The 22,516-nt window shown below is 42.8% G+C and overlaps 1 protein-coding gene across 1 annotated transcript; it reads right to left on the reverse strand.

Annotated features, from left to right (window-relative positions):
• Window positions 1-388: 388 nt before the first annotated feature.
• On the reverse strand, window positions 389-17,788 carry DCT (dopachrome tautomerase). Its single transcript, XM_054382132.1, has 8 exons — window positions 17,488-17,788; window positions 10,332-10,631; window positions 8,827-8,927; window positions 7,611-7,777; window positions 5,935-6,114; window positions 5,693-5,828; window positions 4,075-4,276; window positions 389-570 (listed from the first exon to the last, which is right to left on the reverse strand). The coding sequence occupies exons 1-8, from the start codon at window positions 17,786-17,788 to the stop codon at window positions 389-391; spliced, it is 1,569 nt and encodes a 522-aa protein (XP_054238107.1).
• Window positions 17,789-22,516: the final 4,728 nt, after the last annotated feature.

Raw genomic sequence — 22,516 nt, forward strand, 5'->3', positions numbered from 1 at the left:
GTAAAGTTAATAACCTTCAGCACATCTCTGAGCTGCTAAATGAAATCAAAAACACATTGAGGTGAAAAATTATCTTGGTTATTCAAGTTGGTTTTCTTCTGTTTAGATTCTTAGCTGTCTTGATCTAAATCTATAAAGGACGACTTGCAAGTGTCACACACTCCAGATAAAGTTTGGTAATTAGAGAAAGTCTGGCCTGCCTTGGGCCTTGCACGTATGTACCCAGAGACATCCTATCTTACAATTCACAAGATAATGCAAAAACCCGAATGATAACAATGTAATCAGCTGCCAAAGGAGTGTGTGATAAATTCTTAGCTAAGATCTCAAAAACAAGGCAATCAAGGTCATTCCCTACAAGAATAAGCAAAGGAACAAAGTGAGGGCACTACGCCTCTTCCATATACTTTTTGGGGCTGAAGCGCACATTCATCAGTGGTTCAAAACCTCTTCTCTGCCTTCGGTGCTGGAAAAGTACAAGCATCAGAACGATCATAGCCAGAGCTGTAAGTGCTCCTCCAATTGTGGATCCAACCATGACAGCCCATGCTTGGGTTTCTTCAAGGGAACCTGCAAATATGAAGCATGTGAAGTGAGGACAGCCCATAATTCCAGTTCTCAAATCATATGGAAGAAAGAAAATATCCCACAGCCGGGTAATTATGATTACTTGTGTGGCTTAGTGTGGATAGAATGTGGAGTGGGCTAGGTGGCTGGCGGGCTAGCTGTAAACGACCTTGATGGTGAGAATGCCTCCCCGCTTTGTATTCCTTAAAGATGACTAGCTTTGCAGCTACGAGGTAAGAGGTAGGGAGGTTTTTGCTGTCTGGGAAAGTGTTCTGAGAACCAACTAGCAGGAAAGTAAGAAGGTATTTAAGAAACAGGCTTTGTATTCATCAAGGAGCTGGCAGTGCTGGCAGCTGTTAGTACAAACGCTCCAAGCCTCGGTGTGTTTATTGCAAGCGGCCCCGGGCACCGGGCTGGGGGGAGAAGCATACGAAGAGCTCCCGAGAAGCCCGACTGGATTCTCTGGGGTCTGCAACAGCCTACAACAGCTTAGAGACCCACTGGTCACAGGAGAAGCTGGTAATGCACCCTGTAACCAGCCATACCAGAGCCAGAGATGCTTCCTGCCAAAGAAGTCTACAGCTGAATTTAGAATTCAACCTTTCACACAAATTAAAGTGTTGAGAACAGGAAACATTAACAGTGACAAGACCAAACAAAACAAACCAAACAAACAAACAAACAACAACAAAAAAAAAAAACTTATCTAATTTGGCCAAAATTGTGAATTATTTAAGAAATTTTTTCTATAATGACATTTCGGCATAGCTGTTTCCAAGCCATTTCAGTCAAAAGAAAACCCTCAAATTCTCATCTAGACCACAAAGCAACCTATCATCAAACTTTAAACTGAAAACACTACTTAGTGTGTGGTTTTGCTGAATGGCTTCAGATTGCATCTTCTGATTTTGAACCACTTCTGGAGAACAATGTTTTCTAAGATAATGTTGCCCATTCTTATAATAACACTGCTCCACTTGGTTGAATTTTGTGTTTTCATTTATGCTTTCAGAAGCAAAAAATGCCTACTCCATTTGTTTGAAATATGTTACATATACTGACATGGCAATAGTTACATCTGACTAAATATTCACAAAAAGCTCTCAAAGGTACTTCAGATATTTAGAAGTTAATTAGAAGACTGATGGCTCAGAGGAATGTCACACTGACTATGAAGCAACTACAAGTTGTGTGTCTGCAGTCTTTGTCAACAAAAGAGTTGAGGGAAATCATGCCAAATTCAGTAAGGTCCCAAAATGAACTGTTTACCGTTTTACCATCTTTCAAGTAAGAGCCACCAATGTATTAAAATATATTGATTATAATGCAGTTATGTGAAGCAGAGTTAGCAAGTTATACATTTAGTTCAAAGAGAAGGGTTTATGTGTAAAAACTTTGTTGTCTGAGCACAGATCATGCAGACAGACTCAGATTTAATCTTCGGTAAAGCAAGCTGAAGCATGGTTTTCATGCATTGCTTATACTTGTACCTTTTAAAAATATTTGTAACTCCTGTTGTGAATTTTGGACTTTGTGCATAAATACTTTGCTTTCTTACTTCTTGTCATTATCTGACTTGTGTCAAAGGCAATTTCAAATGAAGAGAAAAATCCTAGGGCACCTTATACCTATAGACATGGAAAACCTTTAAAATTGGGGTTTAATTACACAAAACACCTAGGTACCTCTCCCCAGGATATCCAAAGTTTGATGGAGTTCATCTCTAATGAGACTCATGGCACAGTATCATTCACAGCCCTGAGCAAAACAAGTATTTTCTAACGACCAGGCATTAACTCGCTGGCTGAGTGCCTGACTATTGGCTGGTTAAAGGATCCTGTAAAAGGCATAAACAGTGCTGGGAGCAGGAGACAAAATCAAAGACTCCACAAGCCAAAAGGCATGCTGTTGTCAAAGTTGGGCAGTTCAAGTTGATGCAAGTTTACAGCAGAGCAAATTTTTTGCATGCTTACAGTTACCATATCTTACATAGTAAGTTGCAACTAACTGTGTATGCTACAGTATGTGATTGCTAGTGAGTAGGTGAAGGGTGCTTTATCTTCCACATGCCTGTGTCATTGTAAATGTGAGGATGAGGAAAAGGCTGAGGTACTTAACACCTTCTTTGCCTCAGACTTTAGTAGTTAGACCAGTTGTTTGCTACCTACACATCCCCTTGAGCTGGAAAATAGGGAACAGAATGAAGCCCCCACAGTCCAAGAGGAGATGGTTAATAATCTGCTGCACCACTTAGACATACATGAATCTATGGGGCTGGATGGCATACATTTGAGGGTACTGAGGGAGCTGGCAGAAGTGTTTACCAAGACACTTTCCATCATTCACCAACAGTCCTGGCTCAATGGGAGGTCCCAGCTGACTGGAGATTGGCGTGGATGGACAATTCACTAGGTTAAGAACGGGCTGGACGGCTGGGCCCAAAGAGTGGTGGTGAATGGAGTTAAATCCAGTTGGCAGGCAGTCACTAGTGGTGTTCCCCAGTGCTCAGTATTGGGGCCAGTTCTCTTTAATATCTTTATCAATGCTCTGGATGAGGAATTGAGTGTACCTTCAGTAAATTTGCAGATGACACTAAATTGTGTGGAAGTGTTGATCTGCTTGAGAGTAGAAAGATTCTGCAAAGAGATCTAGACAGGCTGGACGGATGGGCCAAGGTCAGTTGTATGAGGTTTAACAAAACCGAGTGCTGGGTCCTGCACTTGGGTCACAACAACTCCATGCAATGCTACAGGCTTGGGGCAGAGCAGCTAGAAAGTTGCCTGGCGAAAAATAACCTGTTGGTGTTGGTTAACACCAGTCTGAACATGAGCAGGCAGTGTGTTCAGGTGGCCAAGAAGGCCAACAGAATCCTGGCCTGTATGAGGAAAAGTGTAGCCAGCAGGTGCAGGGAAGTGATCATGGCCCTGTACTCAGCACTGGTGAGGCCATACTTTGAATACTGTGTTCAGTTTTGGGCCCCTCACTACAAGAAAGACATTGAGATGCTGATGCATGTCCAGAGAAGGGGAACAAAGCTGGTTAAGGGTCTAGAGAACAAGTCTTATGAGGAGCATCTGAGGCAAGCAGGATCGTTTAATCTTGAGAAGAGAAGGCTGAGAGGAGAACTCATTGCTCTCTACAACTACCTGAAAGAGGTCAGTCTCTTCTCTCTACTATCAGGTGATAGGACAAGAGGAAATGGCCTGGAATTGTGCCAGGGGAGATTTAGTTTGAATATTAGGAAAAAATTCTTTCCAAAAAAAAGTGGTCAGCCATTGAAATAAGCTACCCAGAGAGGCAGTGCAGTCACTGTCCCTAGAGGTGTTCGGGAAACGTGTGGACATGGCACTTCAGGATGTGGTTTAATGGTCATGGTGGTGTTAGGCTGATGGTTGGACTTGATGATCTCAGAGGTCTTTTCCAACCAAAACAATTCTATGTTTCTACATTTCTATGGGCTGTCTCATTGCTTGGCCTGAGACCAGCCTCCACACCTCCAAGACATACCTGGCAGATCAATGGCATAGGTGTAGCCAAGCTGCTCTGCTGTTTGGAAGAGCTCATTGTTGGTCACAGGAGGGAAAAAAGGGACCATGTTATACAGTCTGTTGTGACCAATGGGGGCCAGCTCCTCAGGCCAGGCGTTGTCAGGGGGGTTAAATCGTTTCATCCACTTGTCAAAGATGGCATCAGTAAAGGAGTGAAGAACCTGCAAATCCAGACATAGGCATGCACAGTTACTAAACTCTTTCAGAACTGAACAGCCTTTAAAACACCCTCACCCAAGGTGGCAGCAGTTTATGAAAGACAGAGAAGAGAAATCTAATTTAGGTGGGATTTATAGAATGGGAAGCCAGGAAAGGTAATGAGAATGAAGTAAAATGCTTTCCTCTATGGGACATTTTGTTGTATATGTCCTTGCTGCCACTTGTTCATAATAAGATCTTCCTCCAGAGGGTTTAATGTCAGCTGGCATTGAATGAGCAGGTGCGTCCTCTCAGGTGAGGGCTCACTGAGCTCACTCAGGTGAATGCACCTCTCAAACATATTTTGATCTCTGTCATCTCTGAACAGGTATGGGAAATTGTGGGAATCTGATTTCTTTATGCTCATTTTAGTGCATCACCAGCTCCATTGCTCCAGGTACCTTTGAATTTGGTCAGGTCTTGCTCACTGAGTTTACAGATCTATCAAGCACTAACAGAGAAAAGCTGTTTCAGACAAGTATTACAAGTGCCTGGGGCAATTCAAATTAATTTCTGAAGATCTCGTAGGAGTTTTTAATTACAACCCTGGAAAAACTTTAGAAAATATCCTATAGAAAATGCTCTTGCATATAAAATTACAGTACAGTTTTCATTATGTAAGAATGAAAATTTTTGCTAGAAAATAAGCTGGAAAACCAGTACAAAAGTATTCGGACCAATTCCTCATATATATATATATCTACATATCTCAAACTTAAAGGTAAGAAAAACATTAATTGTAGTAGAATTTCTTTATATAATCACCATGATTTGATCTAACAAAGAGAAAAATAAAATGGCATGAATTTATTAAGAGCAAAAGAGGTGTCAGCAGAGCCAACTGTTGGCTTTGTATTTGCAGATCACTGTTTGTGCTGCTTATCACAGTGCAGCCAATGTGCACAGTGATAAGCAGCCCAGTGAACAGATGAAAGAGTGAAATCACATTATTTCTAGTTCCCAAGAGACCCTGGATAAGGTGTACTTCCTTTTAGCCTGTGAATTTTGAAACAAAGAAACATGCTATTAAGTCTACTGCTCTGAAATAACCATCCCCATTTTCAGTTTATCCCGTTGCTGTAAAATTGTCTGCTATAAGACATTAAATTTAGATACCACCTAATGAAACGATTGAGGGTAATATGACTTGGAATAGCAGCTCTTCTCCCTAGAAACTTATATTTTACAAATCACTGTGAGATCTTTTTCCCCCTCTTTATTTGACCATTATGTGGGCATGGCAGTGTTACAAGAGAAGAAAAAATATTTCTCCTTTTCTATTTAAAGGACTTATTTTTAGGGAATTCAGTTCTGCAAACGTCTAATGAGATATCTGCCTTTGAGCCACTGCCACTCAGTCACGAGGGGAAAACACATACCACAAAGATAGGATCATTGGCAGCTGCATGAGGGAGAACGCTGGTCCCATTCAGGAAAGAGTGAGCCAGATTATGAAGGCTGAGCATCGGCGAGTTAAGGGCTCCACCCAGTTTATCAAAGCCCTCCAGCGCATTCCTGTGGATAGGTAAAAGCAGCATCACATAACCACATTTTGCTGATAAATGTGCATGTAAAGAAAAACTCGTGACCTAGCCACTGCTGGAGGAGTTGAAGGACAAACCTGAAACTGAAACTGGAATTGCGGAAAAAGGGAGGGCTGTCAAACTCCTGCAGGGAAAGGCACCTCCTGACATCCTCTGCAGTGGGCAGCTGCTCACTGGAGCCCTCCGGAAGCCTCCGCCGCAGCGGCCCTTCGTCACTCCCATTGCAGAGCGTGACCAGGCGGTTGTAGTCATCCAAGCTGAGCGTAAAACAGACAGAGGCAAAAGTCAGAAGAGACTGATGACTTGCTGGCTTTTTCTTCCGTGGTATAAAGCAGGCCTCAACTATAGTAGCTCCCATGGCCACCATGGCATGGCTTCCTGTGGCTTTGTGTCCTCTTTGTGGACCATCAGTCATTTAGACCAAGAGTTACCTGGTTTTTTGTCCTGTCCACAAAGGGAGGATGCTTTAGAAAGGTAAGCACAACTCCCTTCATACTTTGTTCCCTCCTGAGGGATTTGGAAGAACAGCTTTTGCCAGACAATTTAAACCAATCTTTTAAATTTTGAATTCACAAACTTTCAGTCTTGAGTAAGTATTTTTTTAAGTTTTAACAAAGAGGGGAAAAAAGAAACAACTGAAAGTCCCACTGTGGGGTGGGCAGAGAAAATACAATGAATGACAGAAAACACTTTCCATCCTTCATCTCCCTTAGAATAAAAGCAACTGCAATGTGTTACAACCTCTTTTTCAGGGCCTGGAGGACATACTTCTCTTGCAGGGAGCAAGCCCTTCATACCAGGGAAGGAGGAGGAGAAAAACAAAGTAAATCTTGTGAATATAAGTCTGTACTGTTCAGAAACTCCTGAAGTAAACAAAAGCCCTTCTCTGTTTAACTTGGGCAAGGCAAAAGCTGTTTTCAAGGGAAAAAAAATTTAAAATCTTATTTATCTTAGAGAAAAAGTAGGGGAAAGATGCAAAACCAACTGGTGCCTAAAGTTAGAATTTCAAGTAGCTCTTTAGGTACCCGGGGACTCTATGAAAAAGCCCTGAACTCTGGGTACCTCTGTCTGACTTACTGCACACTGTCCCAGAGCTGACAACAGAACATTATATTGTATTATATATGGGTATTGTACTATATATGGGTATGTCATAGAGCCTCAATCCTGCATGTGAATCCCCTGCCAAAGCCCTGCTCTTACCCAAATCGACATATACCTACAGAGAGCTGGCAGCAAGCTCCTTGCTGTCTCTCTGTTGTTTTCCATGTGAAATCTCAGCCACTTCAAAGTCAGCCCCCAAACTGCACTGAATATACCAGGGTTAAGGTCTCAGCAAATACAAGAGAACAGATTTTTCATCCTGTCTCTAGCTTGTTATATGCCAAAACAGTTTTCTGCTTCCACTGCCAAAATCAGTTGGGTATTAGTTACAGTGAACTGACATGCAGGCATTTCTTTAAAGTGATACTTGCCAATGTATAAACTCTTCACACTTTTGGCAGCCTCAAATTGGTTGAATCCAATAAAATCCTGTACCAAAAGAACCATCTTTTAAAAATGTATTTTCATAATACCAGGGGGCAAAGTTTACACAGCAGCATCTACACACAGACAGACCATGATTCACAGTTTTAAGAGATGTCTTGGCTCTTTTCCTGCCACTCACACTGAGCAAGCAGCTCACGCTGACATTTACTGAATGAAAGCAAGGTTTGGTCAGAATGTGAACTCATCCTAAACATTCTCACACCTGTTGCAAACTATTTGCCACCGGGAGAACCTGGAACTCAGGCTAATCAGCCCTGGGTCATCTGTCCGTGATGCTCCAAAAAGCTGGTCTGTGCAGACATCGCACTCGTTTCTACCTGTGGCGAAGTTCCAGTAGGGCAGTGCAAAGGAGTCATTGCCCATCAGTCGCTGCAATGGACAGAAATGTGTTAGCAGGAAACCACCTTCAAAAGAAAGAGAAAGCAAGGGACTCCTGCAAGTTGTTTCACTGGGTATTCACTGGATATTCTGCTTTTCAGTCTGTATTTCAATAACACATGTCACAGTGCTGCTCCAGCTCCTTTCAAAATATTGGGGTATTAAGTCAGTCCAAGCAAAGGCATTGTCACTATTTTCTCTACTGTTGGAATGCACTTCTTTTGGCTGTGTTAGGATTTCTACCAAAAAAGAACCCAAATAGGAAAGCAGGAGCAGAGATAATTGAGCCTTAAGCAACAAAGAGGCTTTCTGAGTGATGTAAGTGGTTAATGGGTAAAGTTGTGCATGTGGTTTGCTTTCACTTCAGAGACACTAGGCCTGGAGAAGAATCTGAACTTGTAATAACAGAGGAATACCATGCATTTGCTTGTGCTTGCTTGTTAGATACAATTTAACTCAAGCAAGATCCTGCAGCTATTTTGATACCAACCATTTTCATTAGAGATCTGCAAAGTTAATATACAGTAATATTGCCAACATAATGCAAATGGAAATGAGTTAATGTTTTGGCAACCTACTGTTGGGTATGTTAACATCTATTTATCTAAAAGATATACTGCTAAATATATGCATGTATTAAACTTAAGTATGGCACATTTTAGGGGAGTAATATTTAGAGTTGTATTCATTCAGAGGCTATCTGAAATATCAGCAGGCAATATCTGCTACCAAGTTTTACATGTAGGTTTTGATTTTATTAATAATTACTATTAATTCACATCTTCTGTCCTCTGTTGCAAAGATAAAGAAAAAAAAACATGGTAACCTTCACATCATTGTTCATAGTGAGAAACTGTTTAGCTCTCAGTGTCTTGAAAGCACTAATTTTGTTTCAAACAAAAAAGATCAGTGAGCAAACACTCCTGGGAGTTTGACTAAGAACCTGTCCTAGGAAATAGCTTACCCTTAACTGACTCAACAAAGTCATGTAGCAAAAGAGAGAAGCTGCTTGAGAAAAGGGGAAAGGCTGTTCAGCTAACCTGCAGGTCTCTCTCCAGCAACAGCAAGTGGTACCTATGCCAAGTAACAAAGGCAGGTCCTTGATGGGAGAAATCAATACCTGTGAAGGGGCGGCCAGGTCCTACAAAGGGAATATAAAATAAGGCACGAAATGAGCCTCAGGAGAAAGACAGCACGTTCTTCTGTTGCCTCAAGTGGAGTTCAATAAAAAACTGCAGCTTTTCACCTTTGGGAAGAGAGCACATATCAGATGCTACACTTGCATGGGACAAGTGAAACAAACTCCTCTGTGCATATTCACTTCAGTGCTTCTTGAAACTTCCCACTTCCATCAGCTTGATATTGTGAAGATGTCTTATCCATTTAGTGGATTTTGGTTTTAAGAGGCAGTCTTGTTTATAATCTTATCTTCTTACTAATATGTACCACATTATCTTATTTTCTTGCTCAATGGCAGAATTTAGACTGTCTCTATCAAGAGAACCTCAGCATTTCCCATAACCTTCCAGCAGTAATACAACATGTCCTTTGCCATTTTTCTTCAAATTACGCTTGTTATTTCTCGTATATTACACACAAAAACTAACACGCCCAAATGGTAGGGGGCTTCAAACCACATATACATTTGTTTATCACTGAGGCAAGCTTCAACCCAGATGTGAATGTATTTATCACTGCAGAAGCTTCTTTTCTTTTCCACATGACCATCCTGTCCCCGATGAATCTTTCCTCTTGATAGGTCAGAGATTGCCTCCTACAGCCCTGCAAAATGGAATTGGGTCATAAGGGGAGACTGAAGAAAACTCAGTGTAGTGTAGCAGATACCCTCCAGCAAGGAGGTACATATAGGCTGTTCATCTTGCATGTAGGACTGCTAGGTAGAAAAGTCATACTGCTGTTTCCTCATGTTTTGCAAAACTGGGCTGTCATAGTTACCTCTGCCTAGAAGAGTAATGAGAACTAGAAATCCTGATCAGGGAGAAAGCACTGCCTTAGATACCCAATCCTCTAACCTGGTTTGGTTTAAAAAAGTGGCTGTGGTTGGTCAGGCAAATCCCATTCTTAATGGCATGCTGAAAGACAAAGAAAGCAGTACCACTCGGGTTCCCAGCATCTCTGCGTGGTCTCTGCCTTCACCACTGAAAAGTCCCTTTCCCACTGCTGCTACACTCTTGTCCCATGGAACATCTTTTTGAAGTCAGTCACTGCCTGCTAACACCTAATTGTGGAGCCTGCGAAATGCCTCCCTGTCAGATAGAAGATGCACCAGGAGTGGGGCTGGTGTGCCCCAGCTGCCACAGGGAGTGGGGACCAGACCTCAGTAAGTTTGAAACACCTCTCCATCAACTGCAGATAGCCAGAAACTTCTCACCCTCAACTGTTTCACTCCACAGATCTGCTCTTACTGGGACTCACTGCTTGATAAGTAGCACAACTACATTAAGCATACTTACATTTGTTCAGCAATGATAGTTTTCACCCTTTCCTTTACCTGCAGAACTCATTGGATAAGAAAAGCACTAACCTAACAGTGTATCTCTGACTGAGTAGTAATGAAGCCAGACAAAGTAGTTGTAAATACTACAGTTGGCAATTTGTGGTTCCTCTCCAGTGGGACCAAGCAGACTTGTCCAGTGCTGAGTTGCAATTACATAGTCTGGGTGAATGGTCGTCTTTGCTCGATCTAGAGCATCAAAGAACTGCTCTCTCTCCTCTGTCGTAAGGGAATGGACATCCTTCCTGACAACTGGTGGCTTCCTCACATTGCAGTCAGGGCCAGTCCAGCCAAACTTGCATTCACCACAGTTATAGCCAGCAAAGTTTCCTGAATAAAGAGAGAAATAGCAGTCATAACATTATGAATTAGGGAAAACTAACAGTGAAATGCAGAAGAATTAAGAATTAGCACATTTTTCCCCCAGAGACATCAGTTCTTAGAAAGGACAGGAGCTGAGCAGGCTGGTAACTTTGCCAATTTCCTAACCAGAAGGATGGCTCACTTCCCAGAGCCATGGCATGGCCAAGAATCACAGCAGGCTGGGGAGGTGAAGGACTGGGTAATGGGCCCAAAGGTGCTCAGAGCTCCACTAAGCCCTCAGACTCAGAGAGCTGAGCACTTCAGGGTAAGCACAGTGATGAAGTACTTTGTTCAACTGGTTCCCAAGTACTCCCAGACTCCCAGGATCACAGCCAGAAAAGGCTTGGTTCGTGTGGATCCTTAAGCACAGAAAAAAAATCCCCAAACAAAACATCTCTCTTAAGGGCAAAATTAAGGTCTGTTAACAGTGTATCTAGTGCAATCCAGGACAAGCACAGGAATGCTGCAGGTCATGCTTTAACTATTATTAAATGGTGCTGCAATAAGAGCCTGAGAAACACTGCAGTACTGTAGTTCCCCACTGGCATTGTTCCTAAGGCAAGTAATCAGGTCCTCTCTGGGCTATTAGCTCAGACCTTCTAATATGGTGGAAGAACCCAGGAGAGCAGAGCTTGCCTTAAGTGTGGTCTCTCACCCACCATGGCAGACTGCCAGCAGCAAGGCTCTGCTGCAGCTTGCTTTGCTTTTGCTGAGGGAGTCAGAAAACAACTGACCACCCCTGCAGCAGGTATTGCATGCAGGCTGCCAGTGCAGTAGCAGCATAGGACTGTGGGCATTGCAGCCAAGGGAAGGAGGGAGCAGAGGGGCAACCAGGGGCCTTCTGGGACCTCCACTCATTTCTCCGAAATCTGCACTGATACCCTCTAACCCCACTGTCCCTCCAAGCCCACATAGACAGTCACCCCACAACAATTGTCTTCAAAACTGCACAAAATCTCACTGCTCCCTACACATGCCAGTGCTGCTGCACCCAGGAAAGGCTTCAGGCTGACATAAAGACAGTGAAGTGGCTTATTAAATCTGGGTCTCTGGATGGACAGAGATTCCTAGGCTTCAGGGTTGAGTCTATGAGCAGAACAGCTGACACCAATGATTTCAGATTGTCAGGAGCTACAGGGTTTATTACCAATTTCAAAGATCCTCCAAGGTTACAAGGGCTATTACCGTGAAGGCTGTGTTGCTTATGGCAAACTCTAGGATAAAGGCTGCTGAGCTCTAAACATTCATGACAGACTACTGTGAATCCTACCAACCTTTAACTGTAGGTTTGGAGAGCTTATGGTCAGTTCAGAGGCTCTAAGATCTGTAGGTTTATGTGCTATCATGAAGCTTACGATCAGTGCTAAGGTCAGAGAGCACAAAAGTGAAGACTTCATCTAGGTTTTGGATTGTGTACAACCAATGTCATACCATAAGGGCAGTTTCTAGGTGTATGACTTACATTTTGTCCTGATGCAGGCAGAGCTCAGCTGCCATGTTCAGACGGGACAGAAAACACCCAAATCCATAAGCCTGCATTGGTTTAGAAGGATAAACACTGACACCAGAAAAAGCAAGTAGTTTATAGTTCCATGAAAGAAATAAGATTGCATTAATATGTTATTATGATGAGGGCAAAGACTGAGATGGGGGAGAAGCAACACAGAAGGTTGATTTTATCATGATATTCTGAGAGTCCCAGCAGAAGAGAACAACTGCTGTTGTGGATTTGGTGTACTCCATTACCTGTATACTTGCTCATTCCTAGCTGTTAGGGCCCATCACATACTCCTGTCTGTACTGACCAGATGACAAGTATCAGGAATATCTTGCAACATTACTTAATTAGGCTATGTATATTGCACAATTTGCAGTACAGACCATGAACTTCTGGAACACTGGGCTGCTATCCCCTCATACCCAAAGGCATAGGGGAGCAAAGCAGGAATTAACCGCTGAAAGATCTGTCAATAACTCTTTTTGAGATTGGCAGTCGCTCTTCCAGCATTTCAAATAACCCACAGCACTGGATAAGCATCACATTGAAATATAACACTAACAGAACCAAAGTTAGTACAGGACCAGGTTTGCCCTGTCTAGTCTTGGTAGCAGAACAAAGCTCCACCAGTCAGTTGTTGAGGCTTTGATGGTACCTACTCCTCTCTCAGTGAGGGCCCTTTGAATCTACACAGCTCTTGATGGCAAAGGTCATTTCATTGGAAAAATGTCTGTACTTTAGGTACACTTTATGTGCCTCCTCAGGCTATGAAAAGAGGTTTGCAAAAGCCTGATATACTGAGTCATCTTCTTGGGAAAAAAATAAGCTTTTCTCCACCTGTGTGGCCTCTGGAGCCAGGTGAACCAATGACTCTTCACCCATTTCCCTTGGGCGGGTGCTAATTATATCCAATTGATGCTCTTCAGGATTTTCTCCCTTAACCATCTCATCTGTGAAGTAATCCAAGAAGTCCATTCTGTCTGCTAGTTCACCAGACACTCTTCAATGGGACATGAGCTTTTAGCGAGTAAGAAGGAGAACTGCAGTGAAGCAGAAACTAGCAAACAGGAGGAGCTGGCTTCCAGGGAAAGTGGTATTGCATACTGCAGTATTTCTGCTGATTGTTCTGAATGCTTTTGTAACATACTCAGGTCTATTCAGTAATGTTCTCTTGTCAGAAATGCACATAATAATAGCAATTCACAAAACTGAAAGTTGCTTTTTGTGGTTTTCTTTCAGCAGGCTCCATGCATCACAGGACTGTTATTGCACAGCAGCCCAAATGGCAAGAAGCTGATAGAAGTCTGTGGGATTTCTCACACTGCAAACAGGAATGACTGCAGTACTCAGACTCAGGGGTTTTATGTCCCACCCAAACCACTTTTTCAGCATTTGTTTCTAAAGCACTCTACCAGGTCACTGGTCTGGAAATGACGCATTGCTGTTTTCAGAAAGTTTACATACTGCCCTGTGGACTTCCCACATGACAGCACTATGAAATGTATGTCTCTGTCTTCTACAACTCAGCTTCAAAGTTTGCTCATTGGTGATTGTGCGTTTCAATGGTACAGCTCTAGGAGAGCAGGCAAAGTAATCTTTTATTATCAGGATGTAGCATACAGTGGGCATTTTCAGTAATACAGAGAGACCGTTTGAAGATCCTTTGGAACACAAGGACCATAGGAACGTGCAAGGATTCACACTTCAGCATTTTTTTACCTTCAGTGACTAACATGTATCCACCCAGTGTATCACCTCTCTGAGGCTGTGCCAAGGACAAACAGATTATTCTCCTCTCTCGTGGTTCCTAGAGAATATAGTGTGGGAGGTTGTTTCGGCACACACACAGGAGACCATGTCGCTGAGTTCAGATGGTTCCTGTTTGTTCTACTGCTTTCAGGAATGACCATTGTAGTACCAAAAAAAAATCATCTCAGGTGTCTTCCCCACTAACCCTTTTATCTGAAGATGGGGCTCTATGATTCAGGAGCTATCATTAATGGTGTTCTTTTCCAGTCAAGCTGGGTGAATCAGGATGTTTCCATAGGCCATATGACCATGCTGCTTCTCCCAGTAGGTCAGTCCATGAGCATGACACTAAGAAAAAGACACTTCTTATGACGTGACACTTGGTATATGTTAACATACATCACTGGCATATGCTAACACCAGTTATCACACACCACTGAAACCCAGTAGCTGCCTGAGCTCACAGAGAGGGATTTTTCCACCTCTAAGCAGTCTTAACAAGTGGTTGGTCTTCAGACACTGAGCATAACAGAAATTATCTCCATCAATTCAGTGTCTTGTCTTTAGTTAGAAAGAAACCCATCCAACACTCACCACCTTCTGCCTTGTTTTGTATCAGATGAAATCTAAGTAGTTGTGATTCCTCTTCTTTCCACAGAGACCATGTCAACATACATCACTTATCAGATGAGGAGAAAGGAGTCCTTTAGCCATTTTCAGACTTCTTTAGCCATTGCTTTAAAGCAGGAGTTGTATTATATTTGAAACACCAGCACACTGCAGCATCCCAAGGGTAGGATCAGGATTGCTACCATGTGTACTAACCTCACTCTGTTATATTTCTCCCCAGTTAAAGAAAGATTAATGTACACTATCTGGTAAAGCCTAGAAATGGAGAATAAATGTGGGTTGGTTTGGTTTGGCTTTTGTTTATTTGTTTTGTTTTTCCTTGTAAAATTTACATTAATTTGAGAAAAAAATATATAAAAATAACTTGACCCCACAATAACCACTCGTATTTGTTTGTGTGTCAGTGTGGTTATTGTGTTTGGGATTCTCTATTTTTCAGAAATGCTCAGCATTGCATCCAGCCCTGGATGGATATGATTTAAAGGCATTTTTCCTCAGTGAACAGCTACAACAAATGGCCACATTTTTCAGAGTTCCTTTTATCCTTAACTACTAAGCTTTTAGTAGAAAACTCAATGGATTATCTTATTGCAAGAACTCCAGAATCCTCCGGGGAAAACCCTGGCCCCTATTCCTCACTACTCCAGTTATGTTTCCTAACATACAGACATCAGGTATGTGACACATTTAAGTGACACTGTTTAACCAAACAGAATCATTGGAGTTCCCATAGCTTATTGCTTAAACCATATCTATAAATTAAACAATGCCAAGATGGCACCAGAATATGACTGCTTATATTGTTAAAAATGCTAGAGAAAGCCTTGGTGTGGGTTGGGGTCAGCACAAGTCAGGAACTATTTCAAATAGGCAGCCTAAATATAACATTCATTTGAAAAATAAGATACCTTTCATAGTAGAGATGTGCACTGTCCCATGTCCCTTTGAATGAGGATATTTAATTTACATTACTTACCATAGGGACTATAGCTCTAGGTGCTTAATAAAGACCACGTTACATGACTTAAAACCCTGGTGTGAAGACAGCCAACTAGTGTGTAAAATAGAGAGGGAAAAAACACAACAAAATACTAATAAACACAGACACATGATCACCAGCACTGTAAAAGCATCAGATCTAATTCAAATCCCATGTAGTTGTAAACTTTGTAGCATTCTCCTAAAAAGGCCTTTTCATGTAGCATCAAGCAGAGTAAAGCCCAGGAAGCCTTTCTGAAAATCATCCTTAAGGACCCCTTCCACTTTAATGTTTTATCATTGTTAAATTTGGATAATAAGGACTGTGAGAAGAAAGAGGAATACAAGTGACATAAAAATTTAGCAGAAGAAACCACATTTTAAGAGCTAAGGCGACTGGACAGCTCAGAAGGAAGGCTGAAAGAAATGACACTACATTCTGGTCACATAACTTGGGGCACAGCCCTGCAAGTATCACATAATGGTGCTTAGCTCTACTTGGACAAATTAATGTCTGTCTATGCAGACTCTGTCTGCCCATACTGCTCTTCAATTTGCTCCCAGGTTTTGATGCCCTAATCACTTCAAATGAATAAATATTGGTGTATGCCCATGTGCTTCAGTGCTTTTCTAACTCAGGGTTTGTTCCTGTATAAGATACTTGACATTAGTGTTTTGAGGTATGTAAGAACACTTAAAATAATAATTTTTTTAAAAAGGGGAAAAAAAGAACAAACTTACATCAATTGTGGGGTTTTCTTGGTACAGTGTTTGGAAAAGTACTTCCACACAAACATTTGAAATCTAGTCACAGAAAGAGATACAGATGGCTTTGTACTCTGAAGTCAGTTGCTATTATTTTGAGAAGCTTCAGTAGTGCTATATATCCATTTAAGTAATTTGCCTCTACCTCTCTGCTTTCAGTTGATAACAACATTGCTAAACTTAATCCTTTTGGCTGAAATTTTCTGAAGTACTTCCTTTTAGATGGATCTGGGTTTTTATGATAGTGAGAGCAAAGGTGTATTTTAGACAAAACACTTCAGCTAGTTCTAAGAATCCCACTGAAAAAAAGCAGGCTAGTCTTCCCATGATAGAAAATCCAAATAACTTTGTTTCCAACAAGTATTCCCAGGCTGCATTTGAAATTTGTCTAGCAAGTGACTTCAGTGCTTGAAATGTGCCTTTTGTCTGACTCCTGGTACCATCTTCCACCAGTTAGGGCTGCAGCTGTGAATCCCACTCGTTTTAATGCTCTTCAACAAAGGCTGTTGCTGAAAAGGCCCTGGCACCTGGTCCAGCCCTGACCCCACCTTTGTATTCCCTTCCTTCTGCTAGTAAACTGATCTTTTTTAAAACCTGATCTTTTTGGCCAGGTTAGCCTTCAAGCACATCTCCTCCTTAACCCGTTTCACCTCCAGCACATGAACACGGAGGCCCACATAAAGTCATAATGAAAAAGAGAGGCTGGAGATGGGGAGGAAAAGAATAAGATTCCTGTGGTTGTATAGGCCTGTTTCAGATTGAGTTCTAGAGTTAGTTAGCAACCCTGGGAAACACGATGGCAGACATCCACACATTTTTAGTGCCCAGGGTTATATTGTGCTGCAAAGTACCACTCTGAGAGGAATAAATCTCTGATCAATGCAAAGTGATCAGGTTCATTGTACCATGACAGAGGTTTGAATGCAGTACTGAAGTGTCTAAAACCCTGCAGAAAAAGGTGATAGCTACAGGGACAACTGCAGGGGCAAAGAGGAAAACTCACAAGTTTGCATGAGAGAAACATTTTCAACTCCATTGCTCTGAAAAAGTGCTGACAATATCATGAACATGAGAGTATTCTTAGAAAACTGATAGTATTTGAGGCCTTCTTGACACCTTATGCCATGAGGGATGTCTCTAGCCTTTGCAGCAAGGTTAGCAGAGCCATCCAACTCCATTCCCTCACCCTTGCACCCCTCTCACCTGTGCACCGACAGCTCTGGTTGAAGAACTTGAGGGGCCAGCGCTCTCGGTCATCCACATTTCGAAGGGTGTAGGGGCCACTCCAGGGCTGAGTGTCTGCCTGCACCTCCTGACATCGTCCCCTGCCCTGAAGGGACCCACAGATGTTGCCTGGCTCCATTCCCAAGGCCGGGCAGCAGCGCTTCAAGTGAAGGGCATCCACCGTCATGCAGGCACGAGGGAACTGTGCCTGCACCTGGGTGGGACAGCAACAGCTCAGATAGCCCAGCCCAGCCCAGAAGAGCCACCTCAGGGTGCCCATTGTGGCTGGGGACAGTCTCTGCCTCTCTGCTGGACTTGAGCAAGTGGAACAGGGAGATCACCGTGGGACAACCTGGCCTCACCACAGCTCCATGCCCCAGCCAACCAGGATAATCCCTTTTGCTGCTGAGATGCTGGTGTTGGGTGTTTGTTTAATCCCAGTCTCTAATTGCCTTGAATGTAGTTCAAAAGACAAGCGCTTTGGCTCTGTAGTGCCTGCCCAGCAGCCACAGCTTTGAGCAGGGTTTATATGGAGGCTGGGAGAAGCCCTCATTAGAGGGATTAGCACAGCACAAATCCTCGTGTTTTGCACATGACATCAAGAGCAGAAAAGATGCCAGCATGAGAGCAAGTTCTGTAGGTTCTGGCAGCTTGTCAGAAGAGTGAATGCCTCAGATTTATTACATTTTTTTTTCAGGTCTTTCGCGTGAAAACTCTGAGAAATTGATGGTCCTGATTTAGCTGAGGTGGCTGGAGAAACAGGTTTATTCTTTTAATCAAAATCCTGTAAATGGATAAGAAATAGAAGAGGAAACTCTCTTTTCAACTCATTCACTGCAAGATAATACTTTCCACTAAAGAAATAGCAATAAAAATTAAATGGAAGCACAGAGGATATAGGTGCATCATTAACAAAAATTAATGAACCTGGTAGTAACTGTTTAGGATGGAGACTCCACCTGCTGACTGCAGAACCTCAGTGCTGGATACTGCAAGCATCTCAATGGCAAGTGGAGAAGGGTTCCCTTCTTAATAGCTTTTTCTCGTGCAAAATAAATTATTTAATTGTTTTTAAAAGGTGAATGGTTCTTGTTTGCTCTCTAATTCTTTCCCCATCATTACACCAGAGCTTGTCTTGGGATTGGTCTGGCTGCTAGACTTTCAGAACTGCACAGATAAGCATCTATTACCCAGCTGGTAGGAGACAGTCTGTAAGATCAATACACATATCAGACATGCAGACAAGTGGTTTTGTTCAGGTCATCTACAAAAATTACTTTCAAAAGCTCCTAGTACCCAGCAGTTCTTTCCCACAATGCAGCTTCTATGTGCTAGTGGAATAAAATGAATAAATCAATATAAAGTAGTGATATGGCATGAAAGGAGTCTGAAGCAATAGCTATTAGCTCATCTCTACCATGATGAATAAAAAATGGCAACTCTCTCTGCTTCACCAAAAGCTTTCTCTACTTCTCCCTCCACACCTCTGTTATTAGCCATTTTTGTAAGTATCATAGAATCATAGAATCAAGAAGGCTGGAAGAGACCTCAAAGATCATAGAGTCAAATCTGTCACCCTAAACCTCATGACTATCTAAACCATGGCACCAAGTGCCACGTCCAATCCCCTCTTGAACACCTCCAGGGATGGTGACTCCACCACCTCCCTGGCAGCACATTCCAATGGCCAACCACTCTCTCTGTGAAGAACTTTCTCCTCACCTCCAGCCTAAACCTCCCCTGGTGCAGTTTGAGACTCTGTCCTCTTGTTCTGCTGCTGGTTGCCTGGGAGAAGAGACCAAACCCCTCCTGGCTACAACCTCCCTTCAGGTAGTTGTAGACAGCAATGAGGTCACCCCTGAGCCTCCTCTTCTCCAGGCTGAACAGTCCCAGCTCCCTCAGCCTCTCCTCATAGGGCTTGTGCTCAAGGCCTCTCACCAGCCTCGTTGCCCTTCTCTGGACATGCTCCAGCAATTCAACATCTTTCCTAAACTGAGGGGCCCAGAACTGGACACAGTACTCAAGGTGTGGCCTAACCAGTGCTGTGTACAGGGGTACAATGACCTCCCTGCTCCTGCTGGCCACACTATTCCTGATACAGGCCAGGATGCCATTGGCTCTCTTGGCCACCTGGGCACACTGCTGGCTCATGTTCAGGTGGCTGTCAACCAGTACCCCCAGGTCCCTTTCTGCCTGGCTGCTCTCCAGCCACTCTGACCCCAGCCTGTAGCTCTGCATGGAGTTGTTGTGGCCAAAGTGCAGCACCCGGCACTTGGATTTGTTGAATGCCATCCTGTTGGACTCTGCCCATCTGTCCAGCCTGTCAAGGTCCCTCTGCAGAGCCCTTCTACCTTCTAACAGATCAACCCCTGCCCCCAGCTTGGTGTCATCTGCAAATTTACTGATGATGGACTCAATCCCCTCATCCAGATCATCAGTAAAGACATTGAACAGGATGGGGCCCAGCACTGATCCCTGGGGCACACCACTAGTGACAGGCTGCCAGCTGGATGTGGCACCCTTCACCACCACTCTCTGGGCTCTGCCCTCCAGCCAGTTCCTAACCCAGTGCAGAGTGCTGCTGTCCAAGCCACAGGCTGACAGCTTGGCCAGGAGCTTGCTGTGGGGGACAGTGTCAAAGGCCTTGCTGAAGTCCAGGTAGACTACATCCACAGCCTTTCCTACGTCCACCAGGCGGGTCACCTGATCATAGAAGGAGATCAGGTTGGTGAGGCAGGACCTGCCCTTCCTAAATCCATGTTGGCTGGGCCTGATTCCTTGGCCATCTTTCAGGTGCGCAGTGATTGCCCCCAAGACAATCTGCTCCATGATTTTCCCTAGCACTGAGGTCAGGCTGACAGGCCTGGAGTTCCCAGGTTCTTCTGTGCATCCCTTCTTGTGGATGGGTGTCACATTGGCCAGTTTCCAGTCCTCTGGGACCTCTCCAGTGAGCCATGACTGGTGGAAAATGATGGAGAGAGGCTTGGCCAGCTCATCTGCCAGCTCTTTCAGCACCCTAGGATGAATCCCATCAGGTCCCATGGACTTGTGAATATCCAAGTATGTGTAATGGAAACAGTTGTGGTTGTGTCTCTTCTATTCAGGGTTTCCACGGATGCTCAACCACACTATTCTGGCACAAGAAGTCTGTTACCTATGCAGCACACATCATCATCATGCAACTGAAGAATTCATCCACGCTACAGACACTAACATCAGCACTCTTCAGGTTCTCAGATCTTTATATCAAAAATCTATTAATTGCCAGACAAACTAAAATACAATTTTACTTCATTTATGGATGTACAAAGCCAATTAGCAATACCAGTAGTCTGAAATGGGTTTCAACTCATCTCCCTTAGGATTCAATTTAAATGGAACTGGCAGTTGTCAACACAATGCTGGAAAAAAAAATAGGTTGAAGAAGCCCAGGAGTTATAAATGGAGGCATCGACTCAAAATCACTCTGAACAACACACGTCCACATACTACTCAGCAACTGAATACACCTTTCTGGTGTAGGCAAGAATCTGTCTATGAATTTAGGTTATGTGATATTTTGAACAAAAGTTACCAACATACCATCTGAAAGCAATTAAATTGAATACACATTTATCAGTATCACCAAACAAAACATCATTAAAAAAATTATAGGATTCAGCTAGCTTATTAAATCCCTGAACTGAAGTGTCCATGTTGCCATTAAAATCAAAGCTGGATGCTACTGCAATCTTATATAAGACAGAAAGAGTAAGCACAGAGAAAGGTAAGGCAAGGAAAAGTGCTTCTCATGTAGTACATGAGGAAGGAGAAATCTGTCATTTTCAGTGTTGGCAGCTGTGTGTTGCTTCATGGCACATTTTGAAGAAGGCACCGAGCAAAAATTACAAAGAGACATTTGTCTTTCAAAAACAGCAGCCCTTGTCCATTCCTTCCTGCCTCACTGATGAGAAGTTCCTGCAGCTTCCCTGCAGCTATTGCTCTTAAATAAAGGAACCATTGCAAGGGCTGCACAGTATCAGCACTATATGAGTTTACAAAACAGCATTCTGAGTGACTTTTTATTTACTATGGGTTTTTACTAGCTGTTGAAACATAAGTAGCACTGTCTGTTGGCTCTACTACCCAGAACGGCTTGCCTGCAACTATGAAAGGACTTTTCAGACAGTGAATCTAAGCACACGAGCAGTGGATGAAGCCCCAGTAATACAAACTGTGACCATGATGCCTTGTCATCATTTCTGATCTACTGAGTCAGGCTCCCACACCTGAAACTGTGCTGCATTTATTAGTTAAAACATTTAGGCTTTATGCTGAAAGTACAAGAAAACAATATTGCAATCACCTCGTAGTCTGGATTTGTGCCCAGATTCACCCCTAACAGCAAATTTCTCAGTCTGTCATCAAAGGGTGGGAAAGAAATATATCCACACAGATGCCAATGCATATTTGGGATTAAGACTTTCACATGCTTTTTTGACAACAGAGGGAATAAAGAAAAAGAATACTCAAAGGTAAAAGAAAGATTCATAAGAAATACTCAAAAAAAGATACTCAAAGAAATCACTAAACACAATTCACCCGAGTAACACAGAATTCCTGAGCAGTAAGTAGGCAGTGGATTCACATTTTTTTTTCTCAATGACAGTATTGTTTCTCAGGCTACTTCTACTGCACTCTAGTACAGATTAGCACGAAGCCAGAAAAGTATTTAGCCTTTGGAATTTTGGAAAGAATTCAGGCCAAAACACAACATTCTACATATAAATTTATACGGAATCAATATATAAAGAGCAAGAATAAACCATATGATAATTCCTAATGACAGGTGATAACTCTAGAGATAACAAGAAGAAAGGTAATTCTATAGCCAGAACTGCAGACAAGTTAAGGATCAAGGTCAAAGAGTAACTGTCACTTCTGCCTATGTTAATCTGATACTCATTTAGGTTTTCATGTTTGTGTTTAGGTTATTTATGCTTGCAAGATTATGTTTAATTTCCAGAAA

This window comes from Indicator indicator, chromosome 1, assembly GCF_027791375.1.
Source record: "Indicator indicator isolate 239-I01 chromosome 1, UM_Iind_1.1, whole genome shotgun sequence".
Lineage (NCBI taxonomy): Eukaryota > Metazoa > Chordata > Aves > Piciformes > Indicatoridae > Indicator > Indicator indicator.

Coding starts and splice junctions, on each gene's coding strand:
- DCT (XM_054382132.1), bottom strand. CDS start 17,788: ATGGGCACCCTGAGGTGGCTCTTCTGGGCTGGGCTGGGCTATCTGAGC. Junction 10,632..17,487: donor CCAGAGCTGTCGGTGCACAG/GTGAGAGGGGTG, acceptor CTCTTTATTCAG/GAAACTTTGCTGGCTATAAC. Junction 6,115..7,610: donor TGGCAAATAGTTTGCAACAG/GTGTGAGAATGT, acceptor TTTTACGCTCAG/CTTGGATGACTACAACCGCC.